Here is a 22,071-nt window from a genome sequence, read left to right as displayed (position 1 = left end):
CATATATGCATTTCTCTGCTACATCATTCCGCCTCCACAAATAAAAATGCAATGGGATAATGACAGAATCGCATAAGGAAAAAACATGTTTATCCTTAAATGTAAACTCAAAATTCTGTTTAACTTGTTAATATTTAACATTGTAACGCTAAACCATTATCATGTTGGTGCCACTAACTATTCCTAGCTGAACTGGTTTTATGGACAACCATGACATCCCTGTCCAAGAGTACACTGTGCTCCATGTCATTCTTATTGAAGTGGTGTGTGCACAATAATATCAAGTGCTATTATTATATTTGTCAATACAAAATGATTTAATATTGCATAAAATCGTGATACAATGTACCGTAGTTATCTTGTAATGTATAGTTAATGATTCGTTCTTTGTAATGTTTTTCAGGGTCAGTTATGCCCTTGCAGGAGGTTTGCACCCAGTTGGGTTTCATGTAATCAACATTATTTTGCATTGCATGGTGTCTGTCCTGATGCTTGATGTGTTTTCACTACTGTTCGGTGGCAAAACATGTGACAAGGGGAAAAAAATGACATATGCCCCCAAGGCAGCGTTACTTAGTGCTTTGTTGTTTGCCGTGCATCCAGTACATACAGAATGTGTAAGTATATTATCCTTCTCTTGTAGTTACATAGTTAGTAGTATGGTTGGAAAAAAGACTTCTGTTCATCAAGTTCATCAGAGGTATGGGAAGGCTAAAGGGAATGAGATATAGGTACATCCATAATGCATGACCCAGTCTGCCCAAAAAATCAGGCCTTTCACTCCTGATCCTGAGTGTTGATCGACTGGGTCATCATTCAGAACAAAAATGTTATAGATGTACACAATTTTTTATATTATTAAAGCATCTAAGCCTTTTTTAAAAAAAACAATCAACTATAGATTATTAGTTCTCATGGTAAAGAGAAATCCTATGGAAATGGAACATGTTTTCATCAAGATGCAGGGTGTACCTCTTGTCTTTTTTGTGAGTGTTTTACACAAAACAGCTTTTGACTATATTTTTTGTTTGGGCATTCATGCACATGTGCAGGTTATTGATATCCTCACTTAGATGGCTATTCTCAAGACTAAATAAGACATCCTGTAAAACATAATTGCTCTGCACTGGTGTACACCACAATACATCAGTCTGGGTTGCTCATGGACACAAATTATTTTTTTTATGCTTTTACTTTTCTTCAATAGTGCTTGTATCAGTAATGATGGTAGCCTCTGTTTTATTAGAGTCTACCATATGTAAAGCATTTTTTTATGTGTGGTACACATTTTAATCATATTTTATAGTACCTTTTAAATGTATTCCTATTTGATCGAATGGTTACCTGCCTAAATTCAGAGACACCTTTTACTCAAGTCTTATGAACTTTCAGATAAAGAAACTTAAAGGACTTAACTGCTATTAAACATATTCCTGCAATACAGATTTTACTTTAGTTTTTCAGAAAAGCAAAACTTTATATTTCATAGATAGATGTGGGCTCCTTGCTGTGGCCAAGGGCTCAATGCACCTTTTAACCCTGTAAATTGGCATACCAGGCCCCCCCTTAGCTTGATTGACAGTGCTCACTTTCTAAATTGGAATCTCCAGCCCTGCACGTCTGCACTGATTCTTCAGTAACCTCGTGTGCGTATGCACACACAGATGCCAATTCGTTAAGACTGCCATTAAGTATGCCAGTCTTTAATGAAGCTGATCGCTGAATTAAAGTGCACCGAAATCATTAAGCAGCGCACGCCACTTAATGAATTAGGCACATTTGTTATCACGCATGCGCTGCTGCCAGAGATGTACTCGAGTCTTAAGACTGGAGTATATTGCTCAAGTAAGTTACACTACTAAAGTGGCAGAATTGATCATGAACTTGACTGCCATTCGCAGTTGAAATGTACTAAAAATGCATGTAAAGGCCAAGTAATAGGAAGTTTTGAAAATAATGCAGTTTTATTTAAATCATGACATGGCAAAAAGAGACAAACACAATGCATGTAAAAGATCAGTCGAAAAAATGCGTTTTACAAGAGAAAAGTGACCTAAAAAACCGCAAATGCTGAATTGGGCTCTTAATTTTATTTTGAGATATGAGCTCTTAATACTAAGTTATTTAAAGGGGTTGTCCTATAGTGAAATACATCCCCCACCCCTGAATGGATGGTTGTAAAATAATAATCGGAGGTATACTTGTCTTCCAGCATCACTGCAGATAGTGTCTGCAGGTCAGGAGGTCTGTGCTGACTCCAGAAGGAGGGTCTGCTCAGTTCAGAAGTCACACGACCGCTGTAGCGTGTGATTTACTGCAGCGGTCAGGTGACTGGATGAGCGTGTCATCAAATGTTTTTCTGATGACCCGAGTCGTCATACTGCTGTAGCGGTTTTATGACTACTGAACAGAGAAGACACCGCTTGCAAAGTCAGTGTAGACTTCCGGCGTGGCTCCGTAAAGTGAGTATAGTGCTGTTTATTTTAAAACCATTCATGCCTGAAAAAAAAATGTTTAACTCTCAGACAACCCCTTTAAATAAAACGAAACAAAAAAGCTTTTACTTTTTTAATATAAACTAATCTTCAGTGTATAGTATATATGACTTCTGGTGAGTCCCTTTTGTAATTTGCATTTAATAGATTTTTAAAGTGTCCCCTAGAATTGCAGCGCTGTGGTCTATTCCACTGGCAATCTTTAAAGTTTTCCTTTGCTTCCATGCTTGGTTAATCTGTGCAACCTCTTGTTTTATTATTTGTAGGTGGCAGGAATTGTTGGCAGGGCAGATCTGTTGTGTGCACTATTTGTTGTTTTATCTTTTCTTGGATATAGCAAAGCCCAAATAAGAAGTAAGTACTCATCTTTTATATTAAAATAACTCTTAGAATAATTTAAAATAACACTATAAAATATGTATATTAGGCATGTTCTAAAGGCATTGCTAAAAAGTGGCATGGTCCATTAGGCTAATAATAATCTGCAGCAAGCTTTGATTTTTTTTTTTTTTGCCGATTTTTCTAGTTCATGTTACAAACCCAATTCACCTATACTGAAAATTGTAGTGGATTTGCTGTGTTAATCTACTGGAAATTCTGAACACGTTAACCTAAAGGTACTGTCACACTTAGCGATTGTATCAGCGATCCCGACCAGCGATATGACGCGGTCAGGATCGCTGGTACATCGCTAAGTGGTCGCTAGTGAGCTGCCACACAGGCAGATCTCACCAGCGACATCGCTGGGGACGGGGGTCGCTACTTACCTGTCACACTAGGCGATCCTGACGTCCTCCCGCCCAGTTCCACGCTCGTCTCTCCACAGGAAGCGCCGCAGGAAGCTGACGACGAGAAGCAGTCCAGGATGTTCTCGTGCGATCAGCGATAACCAGTGGGGGAGCGGGTCGGAGGTAAGTATCAGACAAAGCGATGTCGCTAGCAATATCGCTATATCGTCACAAGTTATAGCGATATTGCTAGCGATATCGCTTAGTGTGACAGTACCTTAACATGAGAGTTGGGGTATAGAGATTAGACGACTTTCAAGGAAATTGTAAACATTTAGTCTTAGGCCGGGGTCAGACTTGTGAGTTCAATACCAGAAACTCGCGTGAGTCTCTCGCCTCAATAACCGGCACTGCAGCCGGCACTCGGGACTGGAGTGTGCGGCTGCATGTATTTCTGTGCAGCTGATCGCTCCGGTCCGAACCGCTGGCGGCAGTGCTAGGTATTGATGCAAGAGACTCGCATGAATTTCTTGCATTGCACTCGCAAGTGTGACCCCGACCTTAGTCCAGAAATGCTTACTACTATGATACTAATGACGTATTCTCAGGATAGGTCATCAACGTGATATTGGTGGTGACCCATCATCCAGTACACCCACTGACAAGTTACCAGTCGCCAGTTGTAAACGGTGTACAATGTGGAACGAACCTGCTTGACCACACCGTTTAGTGGCTGCTTCTATTCATTTCCAACAGATCTGACCTGCATTACTCGGGCGCAACCACTTGTCAGTGTGATGGAGCTGTGCTGTTCCGCTCCATACACTATTACATCTGACCGCTGATGGACCTAGTAACTGCTAACTAGTGGGGGTGCCAGGTGTTGGGCCCACACCATGTGCGTATTTAATATTATATGTATGTGTTTACTTGCCTGGTCCTCTACCCCTAATGGGTTTAGTTAGTTATACTTTCTAATCATGTTGCACTTGCTGTAATATAAATGTGCTCTCATTTAATGATTTCATGATGAGCCTGTAAAGGACTTAGGACTTGTGCTTATATATGGCAGTAAGTTTGCATATGATGGCCAATATAATGTCACATGGATAGTCATAAGATGACATCTGATCTACTTTTAAATTCTATTTTATTTTATGAAAAGAACTTTCTGTAGTCTAAAAATGATACTATGGATATTTCTTATAAAGGGCCCCATACTTTGATATGAATTACTCATACAGTGTACATGCATTGCTATTTTCTAATTTAAAATTCAATCACCAATGAACAGGGTTGGGGACTCCAGCTGGGGTTTAATACATATTAACTTCTCTTATAATGCCCAGCCAGTAAGAGATTACAACCCATGGCAAAAATTATGGAATGACCGGCCTTGGAGGATGTTCATTCAGTTGTTTAATTTTGTAGAAAGAAAGCAGATCACAGACATGGCACAAAACTAAAGTCATTTAAAATGGCAACTTTCTGGCTTTAAGAAACACTAAAAGAAATCAAGAACAAAAAAATGTGGTAGTCAGTAATGGTTACTTTTTTAAACCAAGCATAGGGGAAAAATTATGGAATCACTCAATTCTGAGGGAAAAAATTATGGAATCACCCTGTAAACATTTCATTCCCAAAACTAACACCTGCATCAAATTGGATGTGCTCGTTAGTCTGCTTCTAAAAAGGAGTGAGCACACCTTGGAGAGCTGTTGCACTAAGTGGACTGACATGAATCATGGCTCCAACACGAGAGATGTCAATTGAACAGAGGAGAGGATTATCAAACTCTTAAAAGAGGGTAAATCATCACGCAATTTTGCAAAAGATGTTGGTTGTTCACAGTCAGCTGTGTCTAAAATCTGGACCAAATGCAAACAACATGGGAAGGTTGTTAAAGGCAAACATACTGGTAGACCAAGGAAGACATCAAAGCGTCAAGACCGGAAACTTAAAGCAATATGTCTCCAAAACAGGAAATGCACAACAAAACAAATGAGGAACGAATGGGAGTAAACTGGAGGCAACGTCTGTGACCGAACTGTAAGAAACCGCCTAAAGGAAATTGGATTTACATACAGAAAAGCTAAACGAAAGCCATCATTAACACCTAAACCGAAACAAACAAGGTTACAATGGGGTAAGGAAAAGCAATCGTGGATTGTGGATGACTGGATGAAAGTCATATTCAGTGATGAATCGCGAATCTGCATTGGGCAAGGTGGTGATGCTGGAACTTTTGTTTGGTGCCGTTCCAATGAGATTTATAAAGATGACTGCCTGAAGAGAACATGCAAATTTCCACAGTCATTGATGATATAGGGCTGCATGTCATGTTAAGGCACAGGGGAGATCGCTGTCATTACATCTTAAATAAATGCACAAGTTTATGTTGATATTTTGGACACTTTTCTTATCCCATCAATTGAAAGGATATTTGAGGATGATGAAATCATTTTTCAAGATGATAATGCATCCTGCATAGAGCAAATACTGTGAAAATATTCCTTGAAAAAAGACACATAAGGTCAATGTTATGGCCTGCAAATAGTCCGGATCTCAATCCAATTGAAAATCTTTGGTGGAAGTTGAAGAAAATGGTCCATGACAAGGCTGCAACCTGCAAAGCTGATCTGGCAACAGCAATCAGAGAAAGTTGGAGCCAGATTGATGAAGAGTACTGTTTGACACTCATTAAGTCCATGCCTCAGAGACTGCAAGCTGTTAGAAAAGCCAGAGGTGGTGCAACAAAATACTAGTGATGTGTTGGAGTGTTTTTTCTTGTTGGTTTGTTTTTTATGATTCCATAATTTTCCCCCTATGCTTGCTTTAAAAAAGTAACCATTACTGACTGCCACATTTTTTGTTCTTGATTTCTTTTAGTGTTTCTAAAAGCCAGAACGTTGCCATTTGAAATGCCTTTAGTTTTATGCCATGTCTGTGATCTGCTTTTTTTAATTTTGCAGAGAAAAAAAAACAAAAAAAACAAACAACTGAATGAACATCCTCCAAGGCCGGTGATTCCATATTTTTTGCCAGGGGTTGTATGACACAATGTGAGAGCAAAATACGTCATTCGGCATCTGTAAACATTGGCCTGTCTCAGTATTACCTTTGTGCTTTATTTCTGGCATAAAAATGATTTTAATGGTGAGTTTTATATTTGCTCTTCATTCTGTATTGCATTTGCACATTTTCTAAGTTAACTTTTCTTGGTTTTGTCTTTTTTTTTTTTTTTTAATTTGGGCATAGTTTTGATTATAATTTTAGGCTGTGTTCACACACAGCGTTTTTACCGCGGTTTTCACTATAAAACAGCTAAAAATAAGCTGCACAGTCATTTCTATGCATTTTGCACTTTTTGTGCACATTGATGCGCTTTTAACTGCGAAAAAACCGCATCGCGGTAAAAAACGCAGCATGCACATTAATTTTGCGGATTTTTCTGCAGTTTTGACTTCTTCCATGCGTTTAGAAACCACTGCGGAAAAAAACGCATCAAAAGCGCGCAAAAAAAGCCGCGGAAAAATAGGTGCGGTTTCTGGGAAAGGGATTCAGGTTTTTGAGCAGAAATTTTCTGCAACGTGTGCACTTAGCCTTAGCCTAATTCATAATTTGTGACTTTCTGAAAAGTCTGAATTTTTGCGCCGCTGTAATCCATTGTGCCGATGGGACTACAAAATCTGTTACTTGTATTTTAGCACAGTGAAAGACTAATGTGCGACTTTTTAAAGGATCATGTGACTTTTTTTGCTCTTAACGGACAAAAAACAGCATTTTTAAATGTGCACAGAATTGATTATCTAATGTGTACCATTTTTAAGAATTTGTAGCAAAAAAGGTAACAAAATCACAATGCAGAAAAGTCATTTTAAAAATAAGACACAAATGGTGAATCTTACATAGGGATGAGTGTACCCTAGGAAGTTCGGGTTCTGGTACCCGACTTTAGTCTAAAGTTTGGTTCTGGTACCAGAATTTTTACCAGAACTTCAACCTGAACCAAAACTTCTTTCCTTACTTACACTCTCTCTCTCGCTCTTACTTACTCTCTCTCGCTCTTACTCTCTCGCGCTCTTACTCTCTCGCGCTCTTACTCTCTCTCGCTCTTACTCTCTCGCGCTCTTACTCTCTCGCGCTCTTACTCTCTCGCGCTCTTACTCTCTCGCGCTCTTACTCTCTCGCGCTCTTACTCTCTCGCGCTCTTACTCTCTCGCGCTCTTACTCTCTCGCGCTCTTACTCTCTCGCGCTCTTACTCTCTCGCGCTCTTACTCTCTCGCGCTCTTACTCTCTCGCGCTCTTACTCTCTCGCGCTCTTACTCTCTCGCGCTCTTACTCTCTCGCGCTCTTACTCTCTCGCGCTCTTACTCTCTCGCGCTCTTACTCTCTCGCGCTCTTACTCTCTCGCGCTCTTACTCTCTCGCGCTCTTACTCTCTCGCGCTCTTACTCTCTCGCGCTCTTACTCTCTCGCGCTCTTACTCTCTCGCGCTCTTACTCTCTCGCGCTCTTACTCTCTCGCGCTCTTACTCTCTCGCGCTCTTACTCTCTCGCGCTCTTACTCTCTCGCGCTCTTACTCTCTCGCGCTCTTACTCTCTCGCGCTCTTACTCTCTCGCGCTCTTACTCTCTCGCGCTCTTACTCTCTCGCGCTCTTACTCTCTCGCGCTCTTACTCTCTCGCGCTCTTACTCTCTCGCGCTCTTACTCTCTCGCGCTCTTACTCTCTCGCGCTCTTACTCTCTCTCTCGCGCTCTTACTCTCTCTCTCGCGCTCTTACTCTCTCTCTCGCGCTCTTACTCTCTCTCTCGCGCTCTTACTCTCTCTCTCGCGCTCTTACTCTCTCTCTCGCGCTCTTACTCTCTCTCTCGCGCTCTTACTCTCTCTCTCGCGCTCTTACTCTCTCTCTCGCGCTCTTACTCTCTCTCTCGCGCTCTTACTCTCTCTCTCGCGCTCTTACTCTCTCTCTCGCGCTCTTACTCTCTCTCTCGCGCTCTTACTCTCTCTCTCGCGCTCTTACTCTCTCTCTCGCGCTCTTACTCTCTCTCTCGCGCTCTTACTCTCTCTCTCGCGCTCTTACTCTCTCTCTCGCGCTCTTACTCTCTCTCTCGCGCTCTTACTCTCTCTCTCGCGCTCTTACTCTCTCTCTCGCGCTCTTACTCTCTCTCTCGCGCTCTTACTCTCTCTCTCGCGCTCTTACTCTCTCTCTCGCGCTCTTACTCTCTCGCTCTTTCTCTCTCGCTCTTTCTCTCTCGCTCTTTCTCTCTCGCTCTTTCTCTCTCGCTCTTACTCTCTCTCTCGCGCTCTCTCTCTCTCTCGCGCTCTCTCTCTCGCTCTTACTCTCTCTCTCGCGCTCTTTCTCTCTCTCGCGCTCTCTCTCTCTCTCGCGCTCTCTCTCTCTTGCGCTCTTACTCTCTCTCGCGCTCTTACTCTCTCTCTCGCGCTCTTACTCTCTCTCTCGCGCTCTTACTCTCTCTCTCGCGCTCTTACTCTCTCTCTCGCGCTCTTACTCTCTCTCTCTCGCTCTTACTCTCTCTCTCGCGCTCTTACTCTCTCGCGCTCTTACTCTCTCGCGCTCTTACTCTCTCGCGCTCTTACTCTCTCGCGCTCTTACTCTCTCGCGCTCTTACTCTCTCGCGCTCTTACTCTCTCGCGCTCTTACTCTTTCTCTCTCGCGCGCTCTTACTCTCTCGCGCGCTCTTACTCTCTCTCGCGCGCTCTTACTCTCTCTCGCGCGCTCTTACTCTCTCTCGCGCGCTCTTACTCTCTCGCGCTCTTACTCTCTCTCTCGCGCTCTTACTCTCTCTCGCGCTCTTACTCTCTCGCTCTTACTCTCTCGCGCTCTTACTCTTTCTCTCTCGCGCGCTCTTACTCTCTCTCTCGCGCTCTTACTCTCTCTCTCTCGCGCTCTTACTCTCTCTCTCTCGCGCTCTTACTCTCTCTCTCTCGCGCTCTTACTCTCTCTCTCTCGCGCTCTTACTCTCTCTCTCTCGCGCTCTTACTCTCTCTCTCGCGCGCCTACTCTCTCTCTCGCGCTCTTACTCACTCTCTCGCGCTCTTACTCTCTCGCGCTCTTACTCTCTCGCGCTCTTACTCTCTCGCGCTCTTACTCTCGCGCTCTTACTCTCTCGCGCTCTTACTCTCTCGCGCTCTTACTCTCTCGCGCTCTTACTCTCTCGCGCTCTTACTCTCTCGCGCTCTTACTCTCTCGCGCTCTTACTCTCTCGCGCTCTTACTCTCTCGCGCTCTTACTCTCTCGCGCTCTTACTCTCTCGCGCTCTTACTCTCTCGCGCTCTTACTCTCTCGCGCTCTTACTCTTTCTCTCTCTCGCGCGCTCTTACTCTCTCGCGCGCGCTCTTACTCTCTCGCGCGCGCTCTTACTCTCTCTCGCGCGCTCTTACTCTCTCTCGCGCGCTCTTACTCTCTCTCTCGCGCTCTTACTCTCTCTCTCGCGCTCTTACTCTCTCTCTTTTTCTCTCTCTTACTCTCTCGCTCTTACTCTCTCGCGCTCTTACTCTCTCGCGCTCTTACTCTCTCGCGCTCTTACTCTCTCGCGCTCTTTCTCTCTCGCGCGCTCTTACTCTTTCTCTCTCGCGCGCTCTTACTCTTTCTCTCTCGCGCGCTCTTACTCTTTCTCTCTCGCGCGCTCTTACTCTTTCTCTCTCGCGCGCTCTTACTCTTTCTCTCTCGCGCGCTCTTACTCTTTCTCTCTCGCGCGCTCTTACTCTTTCTCTCTCGCGCGCTCTTACTCTCTCTCTCTCGCTCTTACTCTCTCTCTCGCGCTCTTACTCTCTCGCGCTCTTACTTTCTCTCTCGCGCGCTCTTACTCTCTCTCTCGCGCTCTTACTCTCTCTCTCGCGCTCTTACTCTCTCTCTCGCGCTCTTACTCTCTCTCTCGCGCTCTTACTCTCTCTCTCGCGCTCTTACTCTCTCTCTCGCGCCTACTCTCTCTCTCGCGCCTACTCTCTCTCTCGCGCTCTTACTCTCTCTCTCGCGCTCTTACTCTCTCTCTCTCGCGCCTACTCTCTCTCTCGCGCTCTTACTCTCTCTCTCGCTCTTACTCTCTCTCGCTCTTACTCTCTCGCGCTCTTACTCTCTCGCGCTCTTACTCTCTCGCGCTCTTACTCTCTCGCGCTCTTACTCTCTCGCGCTCTTACTCTTTCTCTCTCGCGCGCTCTTACTCTCTCGCGCGCTCTTACTCTCTCTCTCGCGCTCTTACTCTCTCGCGCTCTTACTCTCTCGCGCTCTTACTCTCTCGCGCTCTTACTCTCTCGCGCTCTTACTCTCTCGCGCTCTTACTCTCTCGCGCTCTTACTCTCTCGCGCTCTTACTCTCTCGCGCTCTTACTCTCTCGCGCTCTTACTCTCTCGCGCTCTTACTCTCTCGCGCTCTTACTCTCTCGCGCTCTTACTCTCTCGCGCTCTTACTCTCTCGCGCTCTTACTCTCTCGCGCTCTTACTCTCTCGCGCTCTTACTCTCTCGCGCTCTTACTCTCTCGCGCTCTTACTCTCTCGCGCTCTTACTCTCTCGCGCTCTTACTCTCTCGCGCGCGCTCTTACTCTCTCGCGCGCGCTCTTACTCTCTCGCGCGCGCTCTTACTCTCTCGCGCGCGCTCTTACTCTCTCGCGCGCGCTCTTACTCTCTCTCGCGCGCTCTTACTCTCTCTCTCTTTATCTCTCTTACTCTCTCTTACTCTCGCGCTCTTACTCTCTCGCGCTCTTACTCTCTCGCGCTCTTACTCTCTCGCGCTCTTACTCTCTCGCGCTCTTACTCTCTCGCGCTCTTACTCTTTCACTCTCGCGCGCTCTTACTCTTTCTCTCTCGCGCGCTCTTACTCTTTCTCTCTCGCGCGCTCTTACTCTTTCTCTCGCGCGCTCTTACTCTTTCTCTCTCGCGCGCTCTTACTCTTTCTCTCTCGCGCGCTCTTACTCTCTCTCTCTCGCTCTTACTCTCTCTCTCGCGCTCTTACTCTCTCGCGCTCTTACTTTCTCTCTCTCGCGCTCTTACTCTCTCTCTCGCGCTCTTACTCTCTCTCTCGCGCTCTTACTCTCTCTCTCGCGCTCTTACTCTCTCTCTCGCGCTCTTACTCTCTCTCTCTCGCGCTCTTACTCTCTCTCTCGCGCCTACTCTCTCTCTCGCGCTCTTACTCTCTCTCTCGCGCTCTTACTCTCTCTCTCTCGCGCCTACTCTCTCTCTCGCGCTCTTACTCTCTCTCTCGCTCTTACTCTCTCTCGCTCTTACTCTCTCTCGCTCTTACTCTCTCGCGCTCTTACTCTCTCGCGCTCTTACTCTCTCGCGCTCTTACTCTCTCGCGCTCTTACTCTCTCGCGCTCTTACTCTTTCTCTCTCGCGCGCTCTTACTCTCTCTCTCGCTCTTACTCTCTCTCTCGCGCTCTTACTCTCTCTCGCTCTTACTCTCTCTCTCGCGCTCTTACTCTCTCTCGCTCTTACTTTCTCTCTCTCGCGCTCTTACTCTCTCTCTCGCGCTCTTACTCTCTCTCTCGCGCTCTTACTCTCTCTCTCTCGCGCTCTTACTCTCTCTCTCTCGCGCTCTTACTCTCTCGCGCCTACTCTCTCTCTCGCGCTCTTACTCTCTCTCTCGCGCTCTTACTCTCTCTCTCGCGCTCTTTCTCTCTCGCGCTCTTTCTCTCTCGCGCTCTTTCTCTCTCGCGCTCTTTCTCTCTCTCGCGCTCTTACTCTCTCTCTCGCGCTCTTACTCTCTCTCTCGCGCTCTTACTCTCTCTCTCGCGCTCTTACTCTCTCTCTCGCGCTCTTACTCTCTCTCGCGCGCTCTTACTCTCTCTCGCGCTCTTACTCTCTCTCGCGCGCTCTTACTCTCTCTCGCGCGCTCTTACTCTCTCTCGCGCGCTCTTACTCTCTCTCGCGCGCTCTTACTCTCTCTCGCGCGCTCTTACTCTCTCTCGCGCGCTCTTACTCTCTCTCGCGCGCTCTTACTCTCTCTCGCGCGCTCTTACTCTCTCTCGCGCGCTCTTACTCTCTCTCGCGCGCTCTTACTCTCTCTCGCGCGCTCTTACTCTCTCTCGCGCGCTCTTACTCTCGCGCGCTCTTACTCTCGCGCGCTCTTACTCTCGCGCGCTCTTACTCTCTCGCGCTCTTACTCTCTCGCGCTCTTACTCTCTCGCGCTCTTACTCTTTCTCTCTCTCTCGCGCGCTCTTTCTCTCTCTCGCTCTTACTCTCTCTCTCTCGCTCGCTCTTACTCACTCTCGCTCGCTCTTACTCTCTCGCTCGCTCGCTCTTACTCTCTCGCTCGCTCTTACTCTCTCGCTCGCTCTTACTCTCTCGCTCGCTCGCTCTTACTCTCTCGCTCGCTCGCTCTTACACTCTCGCTCGCTCTTACTCTCTCGCTCGCTCTTACTCGCTCGCTCTTACTCGCTCGCTCGCTCTTACTCTCTCGCTCGCTCGCTCTTACTCTCTCGCTCGCTCGCTCTTACTCTCTCGCTCGCTCGCTCTTACTCTCGCTCGCTCGCTCTTACTCTCTCGCTCGCTCGCTCTTACTCTCTCGCTCGCTCTTGCTCGCTCGCTCTTGCTCTCGCTCGCTCTTGCTCTCTCTCGCTCTTGCTCTCTCTCGCTCTTGCTCTCTCTCGCTCTTATGCTCTTACACTCGCTCTTACACTCGCTCTTACGCTCGCTCTTACACACTCTCGCTCGCTCTTTCTCTCTCGCTCGCTCTTTCTCTCTCTCTCTCTCTCGCTCTTGCTCTCTCTCTCGCTCTTGCTCTCTCTCTCGCTCTTACTCTCTCTCTCGCTCTTACTCTCTCTCTCGCTCTTGCTCTCGCTCTCGCTCTTGCTCTCGCTCTCGCTCTCGCTCTCGCTCTTGCTCTCGCTCTCGCTCTTGCTCTCTCGCTCTCGCTCTTGCGCTCGCTCGCTCTCTCGCTCTCTCGCTCGCTTGCTCTCGCTCGCTCTTACGCTCTTACTCTCGCTCGCTCTTACGCTCTTACTCTCGCTCGCTCTTACGCTCTCTCTCGCTCTTACTCTCTCTCTCTCTCGCTCTTACTCTCTCTCTCTCTCGCTCTTACTCTCTCGCTCGCTCTTACTCTCTCTCTCTCTCGCTCGCTCTTACTCTCTCGCTCGCTCTTACTCTCTCGCTCGCTCTTACTCTCTCGCTCGCTCTTACTCTCTCGCTCGCTCTTACTCTCTCGCTCGCTCGCTCTTACTCTCTCGCTCGCTCGCTCTTACTCTCTCGCTCGCTCGCTCTTACTCTCTCGCTCGCTCGCTCTTACTCTCTCGCTCGCTCGCTCTTACTCTCTCGCTCGCTCGCTCTTACTCTCTCGCTCGCTCGCTCTTACTCTCTCTCTCGCTCGCTCTTTCTCTCTCGCTCGCTCTTACTCTCTCTCTCGCTCGCTCTTACTCTCGCTCTCGCTCGCTCTTGCTCGCTCGCTCTTACTCTCTCGCTCGCTCTTTCTCGCTCGCTCTTACTCTCTCGCTCGCTCTTACTCTCTCGCTCGCTCTTACTCTCTCGCTCGCTCTTACTCTCTCGCTCGCTCTTACTCTCTCGCTCGCTCTTACTCTCTCGCTCGCTCTTACTCTCTCTCGCTCGCTCTTACTCTCTCTCTCGCTCGCTCTTACTCTCTCTCTCGCTCGCTCTTACTCTCTCGCTCGCTCTTGCTCGCTCGCTCGCCCTTACTCTCTCGCTCGCTCTTACTCTCTCGCTCGCTCGCTCTTACTCTCTCGCTCGCTCTTACTCGCTCGCTCTCGCTCGCTCTTGCTCGCTCGCTCTTACTCGCTCGCTCGCTCTTACTCTCTCTCTCGCTCGCTCTTTCTCTCGCTCGCTCTTACTCTCTCTCGCTCGCTCTTACTCTCTCGCTCGCTCGCTCTTACTCTCTTGCTCGCTCTTGGTCTCTCTCGCTCTTGCTCTCTCTCTCGCTCGCTCTTACTCTCTCTCTCGCTCGCTCTTACTCTCTCTCTCGCTCGCTCTTACTCTCTCTCGCTCGCTCTTACTCTCTCGCTCGCTCGCTCTTACTCTCTCGCTCGCTCGCTCTTACTCTCTCGCTCGCTCGCTCTTACTCTCTCGCTCGCTCGCTCTTACTCTCTCGCTCGCTCTTACTCTCTCGCTCGCTCTTACTCTCTCGCTCGCTCTTACTCTCGCGCTCTCTCGCTCTTTCTCTCGCGCTCTCTCGCTCTTACTCTCGCGCTCTCTCGCTCTTACTCTCGCGCTCGCTCGCTCTTACTCTCTCGCTCGCTCTTACTCTCTCGCTCGCTCTTACTCTCTCGCTCGCTCTTACTCTCTCGCTCGCTCTTACTCTCTCGCTCGCTCTTACTCTCTCGCTCGCTCTTACTCTCTCGCTCGCTCTTACTCTCTCGCTCGCTCGCTCTTACTCTCTCGCTCGCTCTTACACTCTCGCTCGCTCGCTCTTACTCTCTTGCTCGCTCGCTCTTACTCTCTCGCTCGCTCGCTCTTACACTCTCGCTCGCTCGCTCTTACTCTCTCGCTCGCTCTTACTCGCTCGCTCTTACTCTCGCTCGCTCTTACTCTCTCGCTCGCTCTTACTCTCTCTTACTCTCTCGCTCGCGCTCGCTCTTACTCTCTCGCTCGCTCGCTCTTACTCTCGCTCGCTCTTACTCTCTCTCGCTCTTACTCTCTCGCTTGCTCTTACTCTCTCGCTTGCTCTTACTCTCTCGCTTGCTCTTACTCTCTCGCTCGCTCTTACTCTCTCGCTCGCTCTTACTCTCTCGCTCGCTCTTACTCTCTCGCTCGCTCTTACTCTCTCGCTCGCTCTTACTCTCTCGCTCGCTCTTACGCTCTCGCTCGCTCTTACGCTCTCGCTCGCTCTTACGCTCTCGCTCGCTCTTACGCTCTCGCTCGCTCTTACTCTCTCGCTTGCTCTTACTCTCTCGCTTGCTCTTACTCTCTCGCTTGCTCTTACTCTCTCGCTCGCTCTTACTCTCTCGCTCGCTCTTACTCTCTCGCTCGCTCTTACTCTCTCGCTCGCTCTTACTCTCTCGCTCGCTCTTACGCTCTCGCTCGCTCTTACGCTCTCGCTCGCTCTTACGCTCTCGCTCGCTCTTACGCTCTCGCTCGCTCTTACTCTCTCTCTCGCGCTCTTACTCTCTCTCTCGCGCTCTTACTCTCTCTCGCGCTCTTACTCTCTCTCTCGCGCTCTTACTCTCTCTCTCGCGCTCTTACTCTCTCTCTCGCGCTCTTACTCTCTCTCTCGCGCTCTTACTCTCTCTCTCGCGCTCTTACTCTCTCTCTCGCGCTCTTACTCTCTCTCTCGCGCTCTTACTCTCTCTCTCGCGCTCTTACTCTCTCTCTCGCGCTCTTACTCTCTCTCTCGCGCTCTTACTCTCTCTCTCGCGCTCTTACTCTCTCTCTCGCGCTCTTACTCTCTCTCTCGCGCTCTTACTCTCTCTCTCGCGCTCTTACTCTCTCTCTCGCGCTCTTACTCTCTCTCTCGCGCTCTTACTCTCTCTCTCGCGCTCTTACTCTCTCTCTCGCGCTCTTACTCTCTCTCTCGCGCTCTTACTCTCTCTCTCGCGCTCTTACTCTCTCGCGCTCTTACTCTCTCGCGCTCTTACTCTCTCGCGCTCTTACTCTCTCTCTCGCGCTCTTACTCTCTCGCGCTCTTACTCTCTCGCGCTCTTACTCTCTCGCGCTCTTACTCTCTCGCGCTCTTACTCTCTCGCGCTCTTACTCTCTCGCGCTCTTACTCTCTCGCGCTCTTACTCTCTCGCGCTCTTACTCTTTCTCTCTCTCTCGCGCGCTCTTACTCTCTCTCTCTCGCTCTTACTCTCTCTCTCTCGCTCGCTCTTACTCTCTCGCTCGCTCTTACTCTCTCGCTCGCTCGCTCTTACTCTCTCTCTCGCTCGCTCTTACTCTCGCTCGCTCTTACTCTCGCTCGCTCTTACTCTCGCTCGCTCTTACTCTCTCGCTCGCTCTTACTCTCGCTCGCTCTTACTCTCGCTCGCTCTTACTCTCTCGCTCGCTCTTTCTCTCTCGGTCGCTCTTTCTCGCTCGCTCGCACTTGCTCGCTCGCTCTTACTCGCTCGCTCGCTCTTGCTCGCTCGCTCTTGCTCGCTCGCTCTTACTCGCTCGCTCGCTCTTGCTCGCTCGCTCTTACTCTCTCGCTCGCTCTTACTCTCTCTCGCTCGCTCTTACTCTCTCTCGCTCGCTCTTACTCGCTCGCTCGCTCTTACTCTCTTGCTCGCTCTTGCTCTCGCTCGCTCTTGCTCTCTCTCTCGCTCTTACTCTCTCTCTCGCTCGCTCTTACTCTCTCGCTCGCTCTTACTCTCTCGCTCGCTCTTACTCTCTCGCTCGCTCTTACTCTCTCGCTCGCTCTTACTCTCTCGCTCGCTCTTACTCTCTCGCTCGCTCTTACTCTCTCGCTCGCTCTTACTCTCTCGCTCGCTCTTACTCTCTCGCTCGCTCTTACTCTCTCGCTCGCTCTTACTCTCTCGCTCGCTCTTACTCTCTCGCTCGCTCGCTCTTACTCGCTCGCTCGCTCTTACTCTCTCGCTCGCTCGCTCTTACTCTCTCGCTCGCTCGCTCTTACTCGCTCGCTCGCTCTTACTCTCTCGCTCGCTCGCTCTTGCTCGCTCGCTCTTGCTCGCTCGCTCTTGCTCGCTCGCTCTTACTCTCTCGCTCGCTCGCTCTTACTCTCTCGCTCGCTCGCTCGCTCTTACACTCGCTCGCTCGCTCTTACTCTCTCGCTCGCTCGCTCTTACTCTCTCGCTCGCTCGCTCTTACTCTCTCGCTCGCTCGCTCTTACTCGCTCGCTCTTGCTCTCGCTCGCTCTTGCTCTCGCTCGCTCTTGCTCTCTCTCGCTCTTGCTCTCTCTCGCTCTTGCTCTCTCTCGCTCTTGCTCTCTCTCGCTCTTATGCTCTTACACTCGCTCTTACACTCGCTCTTACGCTCGCTCTTACTCACTCTCGCTCGCTCTTTCTCTCTCGCTCGCTCTTTCTCTCTCTCTCGCTCTTGCTCTCTCTCTCGCTCTTGCTCTCTCTCTCGCTCTTACTCTCTCTCTCGCTCTTACTCTCTCTCTCGCTCTTACTCTCTCTCTCGCTCTTGCTCTCGCTCTTGCTCTCGCTCTCGCTCTTGCTCTCTCGCTCTCGCTCTTGCTCTCTCGCTCTCGCTCTTGCTCTCTCGCTCTTGCTCTCTCGCTCTCGCGCTCGCTCGCTCTCTCGCTCTCTCGCTCGCTTGCTCTCGCTCGCTCTTACGCTCTTACTCTCGCTCGCTCTTACGCTCTTACTCTCGCTCGCTCTTACGCTCTCTCTCGCTCTTACTCTCTCTCTCTCTCGCTCTTACTCTCTCGCTCGCTCTTACTCTCTCTCTCTCTCTCGCTCGCTCTTACTCTCTCGCTCGCTCTTACTCTCTCGCTCGCTCTTACTCTCTCGCTCGCTCTTACTCTCTCGCTCGCTCTTACTCTCTCGCTCGCTCGCTCTTACTCTCTCTCTCGCTCGCTCTTACTCTCTCTCTCTCGCTCGCTCTTACTCTCTCGCTCGCTCGCTCTTACTCTCTCTCTCGCTCGCTCTTACTCTCTCTCTCGCTCGCTCTTACTCTCTCTCTCGCTCGCTCTTACTCTCTCTCTCGCTCGCTCTTACTCTCGCTCTTGCTCGCTCGCTCTTACTCTCTCGCTCGCTCTTTCTCGCTCGCTCTTACTCTCTCGCTCGCTCTTACTCTCTCGCTCGCTCTTACTCTCGCTCGCTCTTTCTCTCTCGCTCGCTCTTTCTCTCTCGCTCGCTCTTTCTCTCTCGCTCGCTCTTACTCTCTCTCTCGCTCTTTCTCTCTCGCTCGCTCTTACTCTCTCTCTCGCTCGCTCTTACTCTCTCGCTCGCTCTTACTCTCTCTCTCGCTCGCTCTTACTCTCTCGCTCGCTCTTGCTCGCTCGCTCGCCCTTACTCTCTCGCTCGCCCTTACTCTCTCGCTCGCTCTTACTCTCTCGCTCGCCCTTACTCTCTCGCTCGCTCTTACTCTCTCGCTCGCTCTTACTCTCTCGCTCGCTCTTGCTCGCTCGCTCTCGCTCGCTCGCTCTTGCTCGCTCGCTCTTACTCTCTCTCTCGCTCGCTCTTACTCTCTTGCTCGCTCTTGCTCTCGCTCGCTCTTGCTCTCTCGCTCGCTCTTACTCTCTCTTTCGCTCGCTCTTACTCTCTCGCTCGCTCTTACTCTCTCTCTCGCTCGCTCTTACTCTCTCTCTCGCTCTTACTCTCTCTCTCGCTCGCTCTTACTCTCTCGCTCGCTCGCTCTTACTCTCTCGCTCGCTCTTACTCTCTCGCTCGCTCTTACTCTCTCGCTCGCTCTTACTCTCTCGCTCGCACTTACTCTCTCGCTCGCTCTTACTCTCTCGCTCGCTCTTACTCTCTCGCTCGCTCTTACTCTCTCGCTCGCTCTTACTCTCTCGCTCGCTCTTACTCTCTCGCTCGCTCTTACTCTCTCGCTCGCTCGCTCTTACTCTCTCGCTCGCTCTTACTCTCTCGCTCGCTCTTACTCTCTCGCTCGCTCTTACTCTCTCGCTCGCTCGCTCTTACTCTCTCGCTCGCTCGCTCTTACTCTCTCGCTCGCTCGCTCTTACTCTCTCGCTCGCTCTTACTCTCTCGCTCGCTCGCTCTTACTCTCTCGCTCGCTCGCTCGCTCTTACTCTCTCGCTCGCTCGCTCTTACTCTCTCGCTCGCTCGCTCTTACTCTCTCGCTCGCTCGCTCTTACTCTCTCGCTCGCTCTTACTCTCTCGCTCGCTCGCTCTTACTCTCTCGCTCGCTCTTACTCTCTCGCTCGCTCTTACTCGCTCGCTCTTACTCTCTCGCTCGCTCGCTCTTACTCTCTCGCTCGCTCGCTCTTACTCTCTCGCTCGCTCTTACTCTCTCGCTCGCTCGCTCTTACTCTCTCGTTCGCTCGCTCTTACTCTCTCGCTCGCTCTTACTCTCTCGCTCGCTCGCTCTTACTCTCTCGCTCGCTCGCTCTTACTCTCTCGCTCGCTCGCTCTTACACTCTCGCTCGCTCGCTCTTACTCTCTCGCTCGCTCTTACTCGCTCGCTCTTACTCTCTCGCTCGCTCGCTCTTACTCGCTCGCTCGCTCTTACTCTCTCGCTCGCTCGCTCTTACTCTCTCGCTCGCTCGCTTTTACTCTCTCGCTCGCTCGCTCGCTCTTACTCTCGCTCGCTCTTACTCTCTCGCTCGCTCGCTCTTACTCTCTCGCTCGCTCTTGCTCGCTCGCTCTTGCTCTCGCTCGCTCTTGCTCTCTCTCGCTCTTGCTCTCTCTCGCTCTTGCTCTCTCTCGCTCTTATGCTCTTACACTCGCTCTTACACTCGCTCTTACGCTCGCTCTTACTCACTCTCGCTCGCTCTTTCTCTCTCGCTCGCTCTTTCTCTCTCTCTCTCTCTCGCTCTTGCTCTCTCTCTCGCTCTTGCTCTCTCTCTCGCTCTTACTCTCTCTCTCGCTCTTACTCTCTCTCTCGCTCTTGCTCTCGCTCTTGCTCTCGCTCTCGCTCTTGCTCTCGCTCTCGCTCTTGCTCTCTCGCTCTCGCTCTTGCGCTCGCTCGCTCTCTCGCTCTCTCGCTCGCTTGCTCTCGCTCGCTCTTACGCTCTTACTCTCGCTCGCTCTTACGCTCTTACTCTCGCTCGCTCTTACGCTCTCTCTCGCTCTTACTCTCTCTCTCTCTCGCTCTTACTCTCTCTCTCTCTCGCTCTTACTCTCTCGCTCGCTCTTACTCTCTCTCTCTCTCGCTCGCTCTTACTCTCTCGCTCGCTCTTACTCTCTCGCTCGCTCTTACTCTCTCGCTCGCTCTTACTCTCTCGCTCGCTCTTACTCTCTCGCTCGCTCGCTCTTACTCTCTCGCTCGCTCGCTCTTACTCTCTCGCTCGCTCGCTCTTACTCTCTCGCTCGCTCGCTCTTACTCTCTCGCTCGCTCGCTCTTACTCTCTCGCTCGCTCGCTCTTACTCTCTCTCTCGCTCGCTCTTACTCTCTCTCTCGCTCGCTCTTACTCTCTCTCTCGCTCGCTCTTACTCTCTCTCTCGCTCGCTCTTACTCTCGCTCTCGCTCGCTCTTGCTCGCTCGCTCTTACTCTCTCGCTCGCTCTTTCTCGCTCGCTCTTACTCTCTCGCTCGCTCTTACTCTCTCGCTCGCTCTTACTCTCTCGCTCGCTCTTACTCTCTCGCTCGCTCTTACTCTCTCGCTCGCTCTTACTCTCTCGCTCGCTCTTACTCTCTCGCTCGCTCTTACTCTCTCGCTCGCTCTTACTCTCTCTCGCTCGCTCTTACTCTCTCTCTCGCTCGCTCTTACTCTCTCTCTCGCTCGCTCTTACTCTCTCGCTCGCTCTTACTCTCTCGCTCGCTCGCTCTTACTCTCTCGCTCGCTCTTGCTCGCTCGCTCGCCCTTACTCTCTCGCTCGCTCTTACTCTCTCGCTCGCTCGCTCTTACTCTCTCGCTCGCTCTTACTCGCTCGCTCTCGCTCGCTCTTGCTCGCTCGCTCTTACTCGCTCGCTCGCTCTTACTCTCTCTCTCGCTCGCTCTTTCTCTCGCTCGCTCTTACTCTCTCTCGCTCGCTCTTACTCTCTCGCTCGCTCGCTCTTACTCTCTTGCTCGCTCTTGCTCTCTCTCGCTCTTGCTCTCTCTCTCGCTCGCTCTTACTCTCTCTCTCGCTCGCTCTTACTCTCTCTCTCGCTCGCTCTTACTCTCTCTCTCGCTCGCTCTTACTCTCTCGCTCGCTCTTACTCTCTCTCTCGCTCGCTCTTACTCTCTCGCTCGCTCTTACTCTCTCGCTCGCTCGCTCTTACTCTCTCGCTCGCTCGCTCTTACTCTCTCGCTCGCTCTTACTCTCTCGCTCGCTCTTACTCTCTCGCTCGCTCTTACTCTCGCGCTCTCTCGCTCTTTCTCTCGCGCTCTCTCGCTCTTACTCTCGCGCTCTCTCGCTCTTACTCTCTCGCTCGCTCTTACTCTCTCGCTCGCTCTTACTCTCTCGCTCGCTCTTACTCTCTCGCTCGCTCTTACTCTCTCGCTCGCTCTTACTCTCTCGCTCGCTCTTACTCTCTCGCTCGCTCTTACTCTCTCGCTCGCTCTTACTCTCTCGCTCGCTCTTACTCTCTCGCTCGCTCGCTCTTACTCTCTCGCTCGCTCGCTCTTACTCTCTCGCTCGCTCTTACACTCTCGCTCGCTCGCTCTTACTCTCTCGCTCGCTCGCTCTTACTCTCTTGCTCGCTCGCTCTTACACTCTCGCTCGCTCGCTCTTACTCTCTCGCTCGCTCTTACTCGCTCGCTCGCTCTTACTCTCGCTCGCTCTTACTCTCTCGCTCGCTCGCTCTTACTCTCTCTTACTCTCTCGCTCGCGCTCGCTCTTACTCTCTCGCTCGCTCGCTCTTACTCTCGCTCGCTCTTACTCTCGCTCGCTCTTACTCTCGCTCGCTCTTACTCTCTCGCTTGCTCTTACTCTCTCGCTTGCTCTTACTCTCTCGCTTGCTCTTACTCTCTCGCTCGCTCTTACTCTCTCGCTCGCTCTTACTCTCTCGCTCGCTCTTACTCTCTCGCTCGCTCTTACTCTCTCGCTCGCTCTTACTCTCTCGCTCGCTCTTACGCTCTCGCTCGCTCTTACGCTCTCGCTCGCTCTTACGCTCTCGCTCGCTCTTACGCTCTCGCTCGCTCTTACTCTCTCTCTCGCGCTCTTACTCTCTCTCTCGCGCTCTTACTCTCTCTCTCGCGCTCTTACTCTCTCTCTCGCGCTCTTACTCTCTCTCTCGCGCTCTTACTCTCTCTCTCGCGCTCTTACTCTCTCTCTCGCGCTCTTACTCTCTCTCTCGCGCTCTTACTCTCTCTCTCGCGCTCTTACTCTCTCTCTCGCGCTCTTACTCTCTCTCTCGCGCTCTTACTCTCTCTCTCGCGCTCTTACTCTCTCTCTCG

The 22,071-nt window shown here is 50.6% G+C and overlaps 1 protein-coding gene across 2 annotated transcripts in view; it reads left to right on the top strand.

The window, feature by feature from the left end:
• The window catches only part of TMTC4 (transmembrane O-mannosyltransferase targeting cadherins 4), a 190,988-nt gene that overhangs the window by 22,516 nt on the left and 146,401 nt on the right, over nt 1-22,071 (top strand). For both annotated transcript variants that reach the window (XM_073569507.1, XM_073569505.1), the window contains exons 4-5: nt 404-617; nt 2,762-2,849. In XM_073569507.1, coding sequence (XP_073425608.1) covers nt 404-617; nt 2,762-2,849 — 302 coding nt within the window. The remainder of the gene's footprint in view (nt 1-403; nt 618-2,761; nt 2,850-22,071) is intronic.

Source organism: Dendrobates tinctorius, unplaced genomic scaffold (assembly GCF_039654945.1).
Source record: "Dendrobates tinctorius isolate UK_male_01 unplaced genomic scaffold, ASM3965494v1 ptg000026l, whole genome shotgun sequence".
Lineage (NCBI taxonomy): Eukaryota > Metazoa > Chordata > Amphibia > Anura > Dendrobatidae > Dendrobates > Dendrobates tinctorius.
Note: the sequence above shows the minus strand (reverse complement) of the source record. Positions and strands in the feature narration are given on the sequence as shown.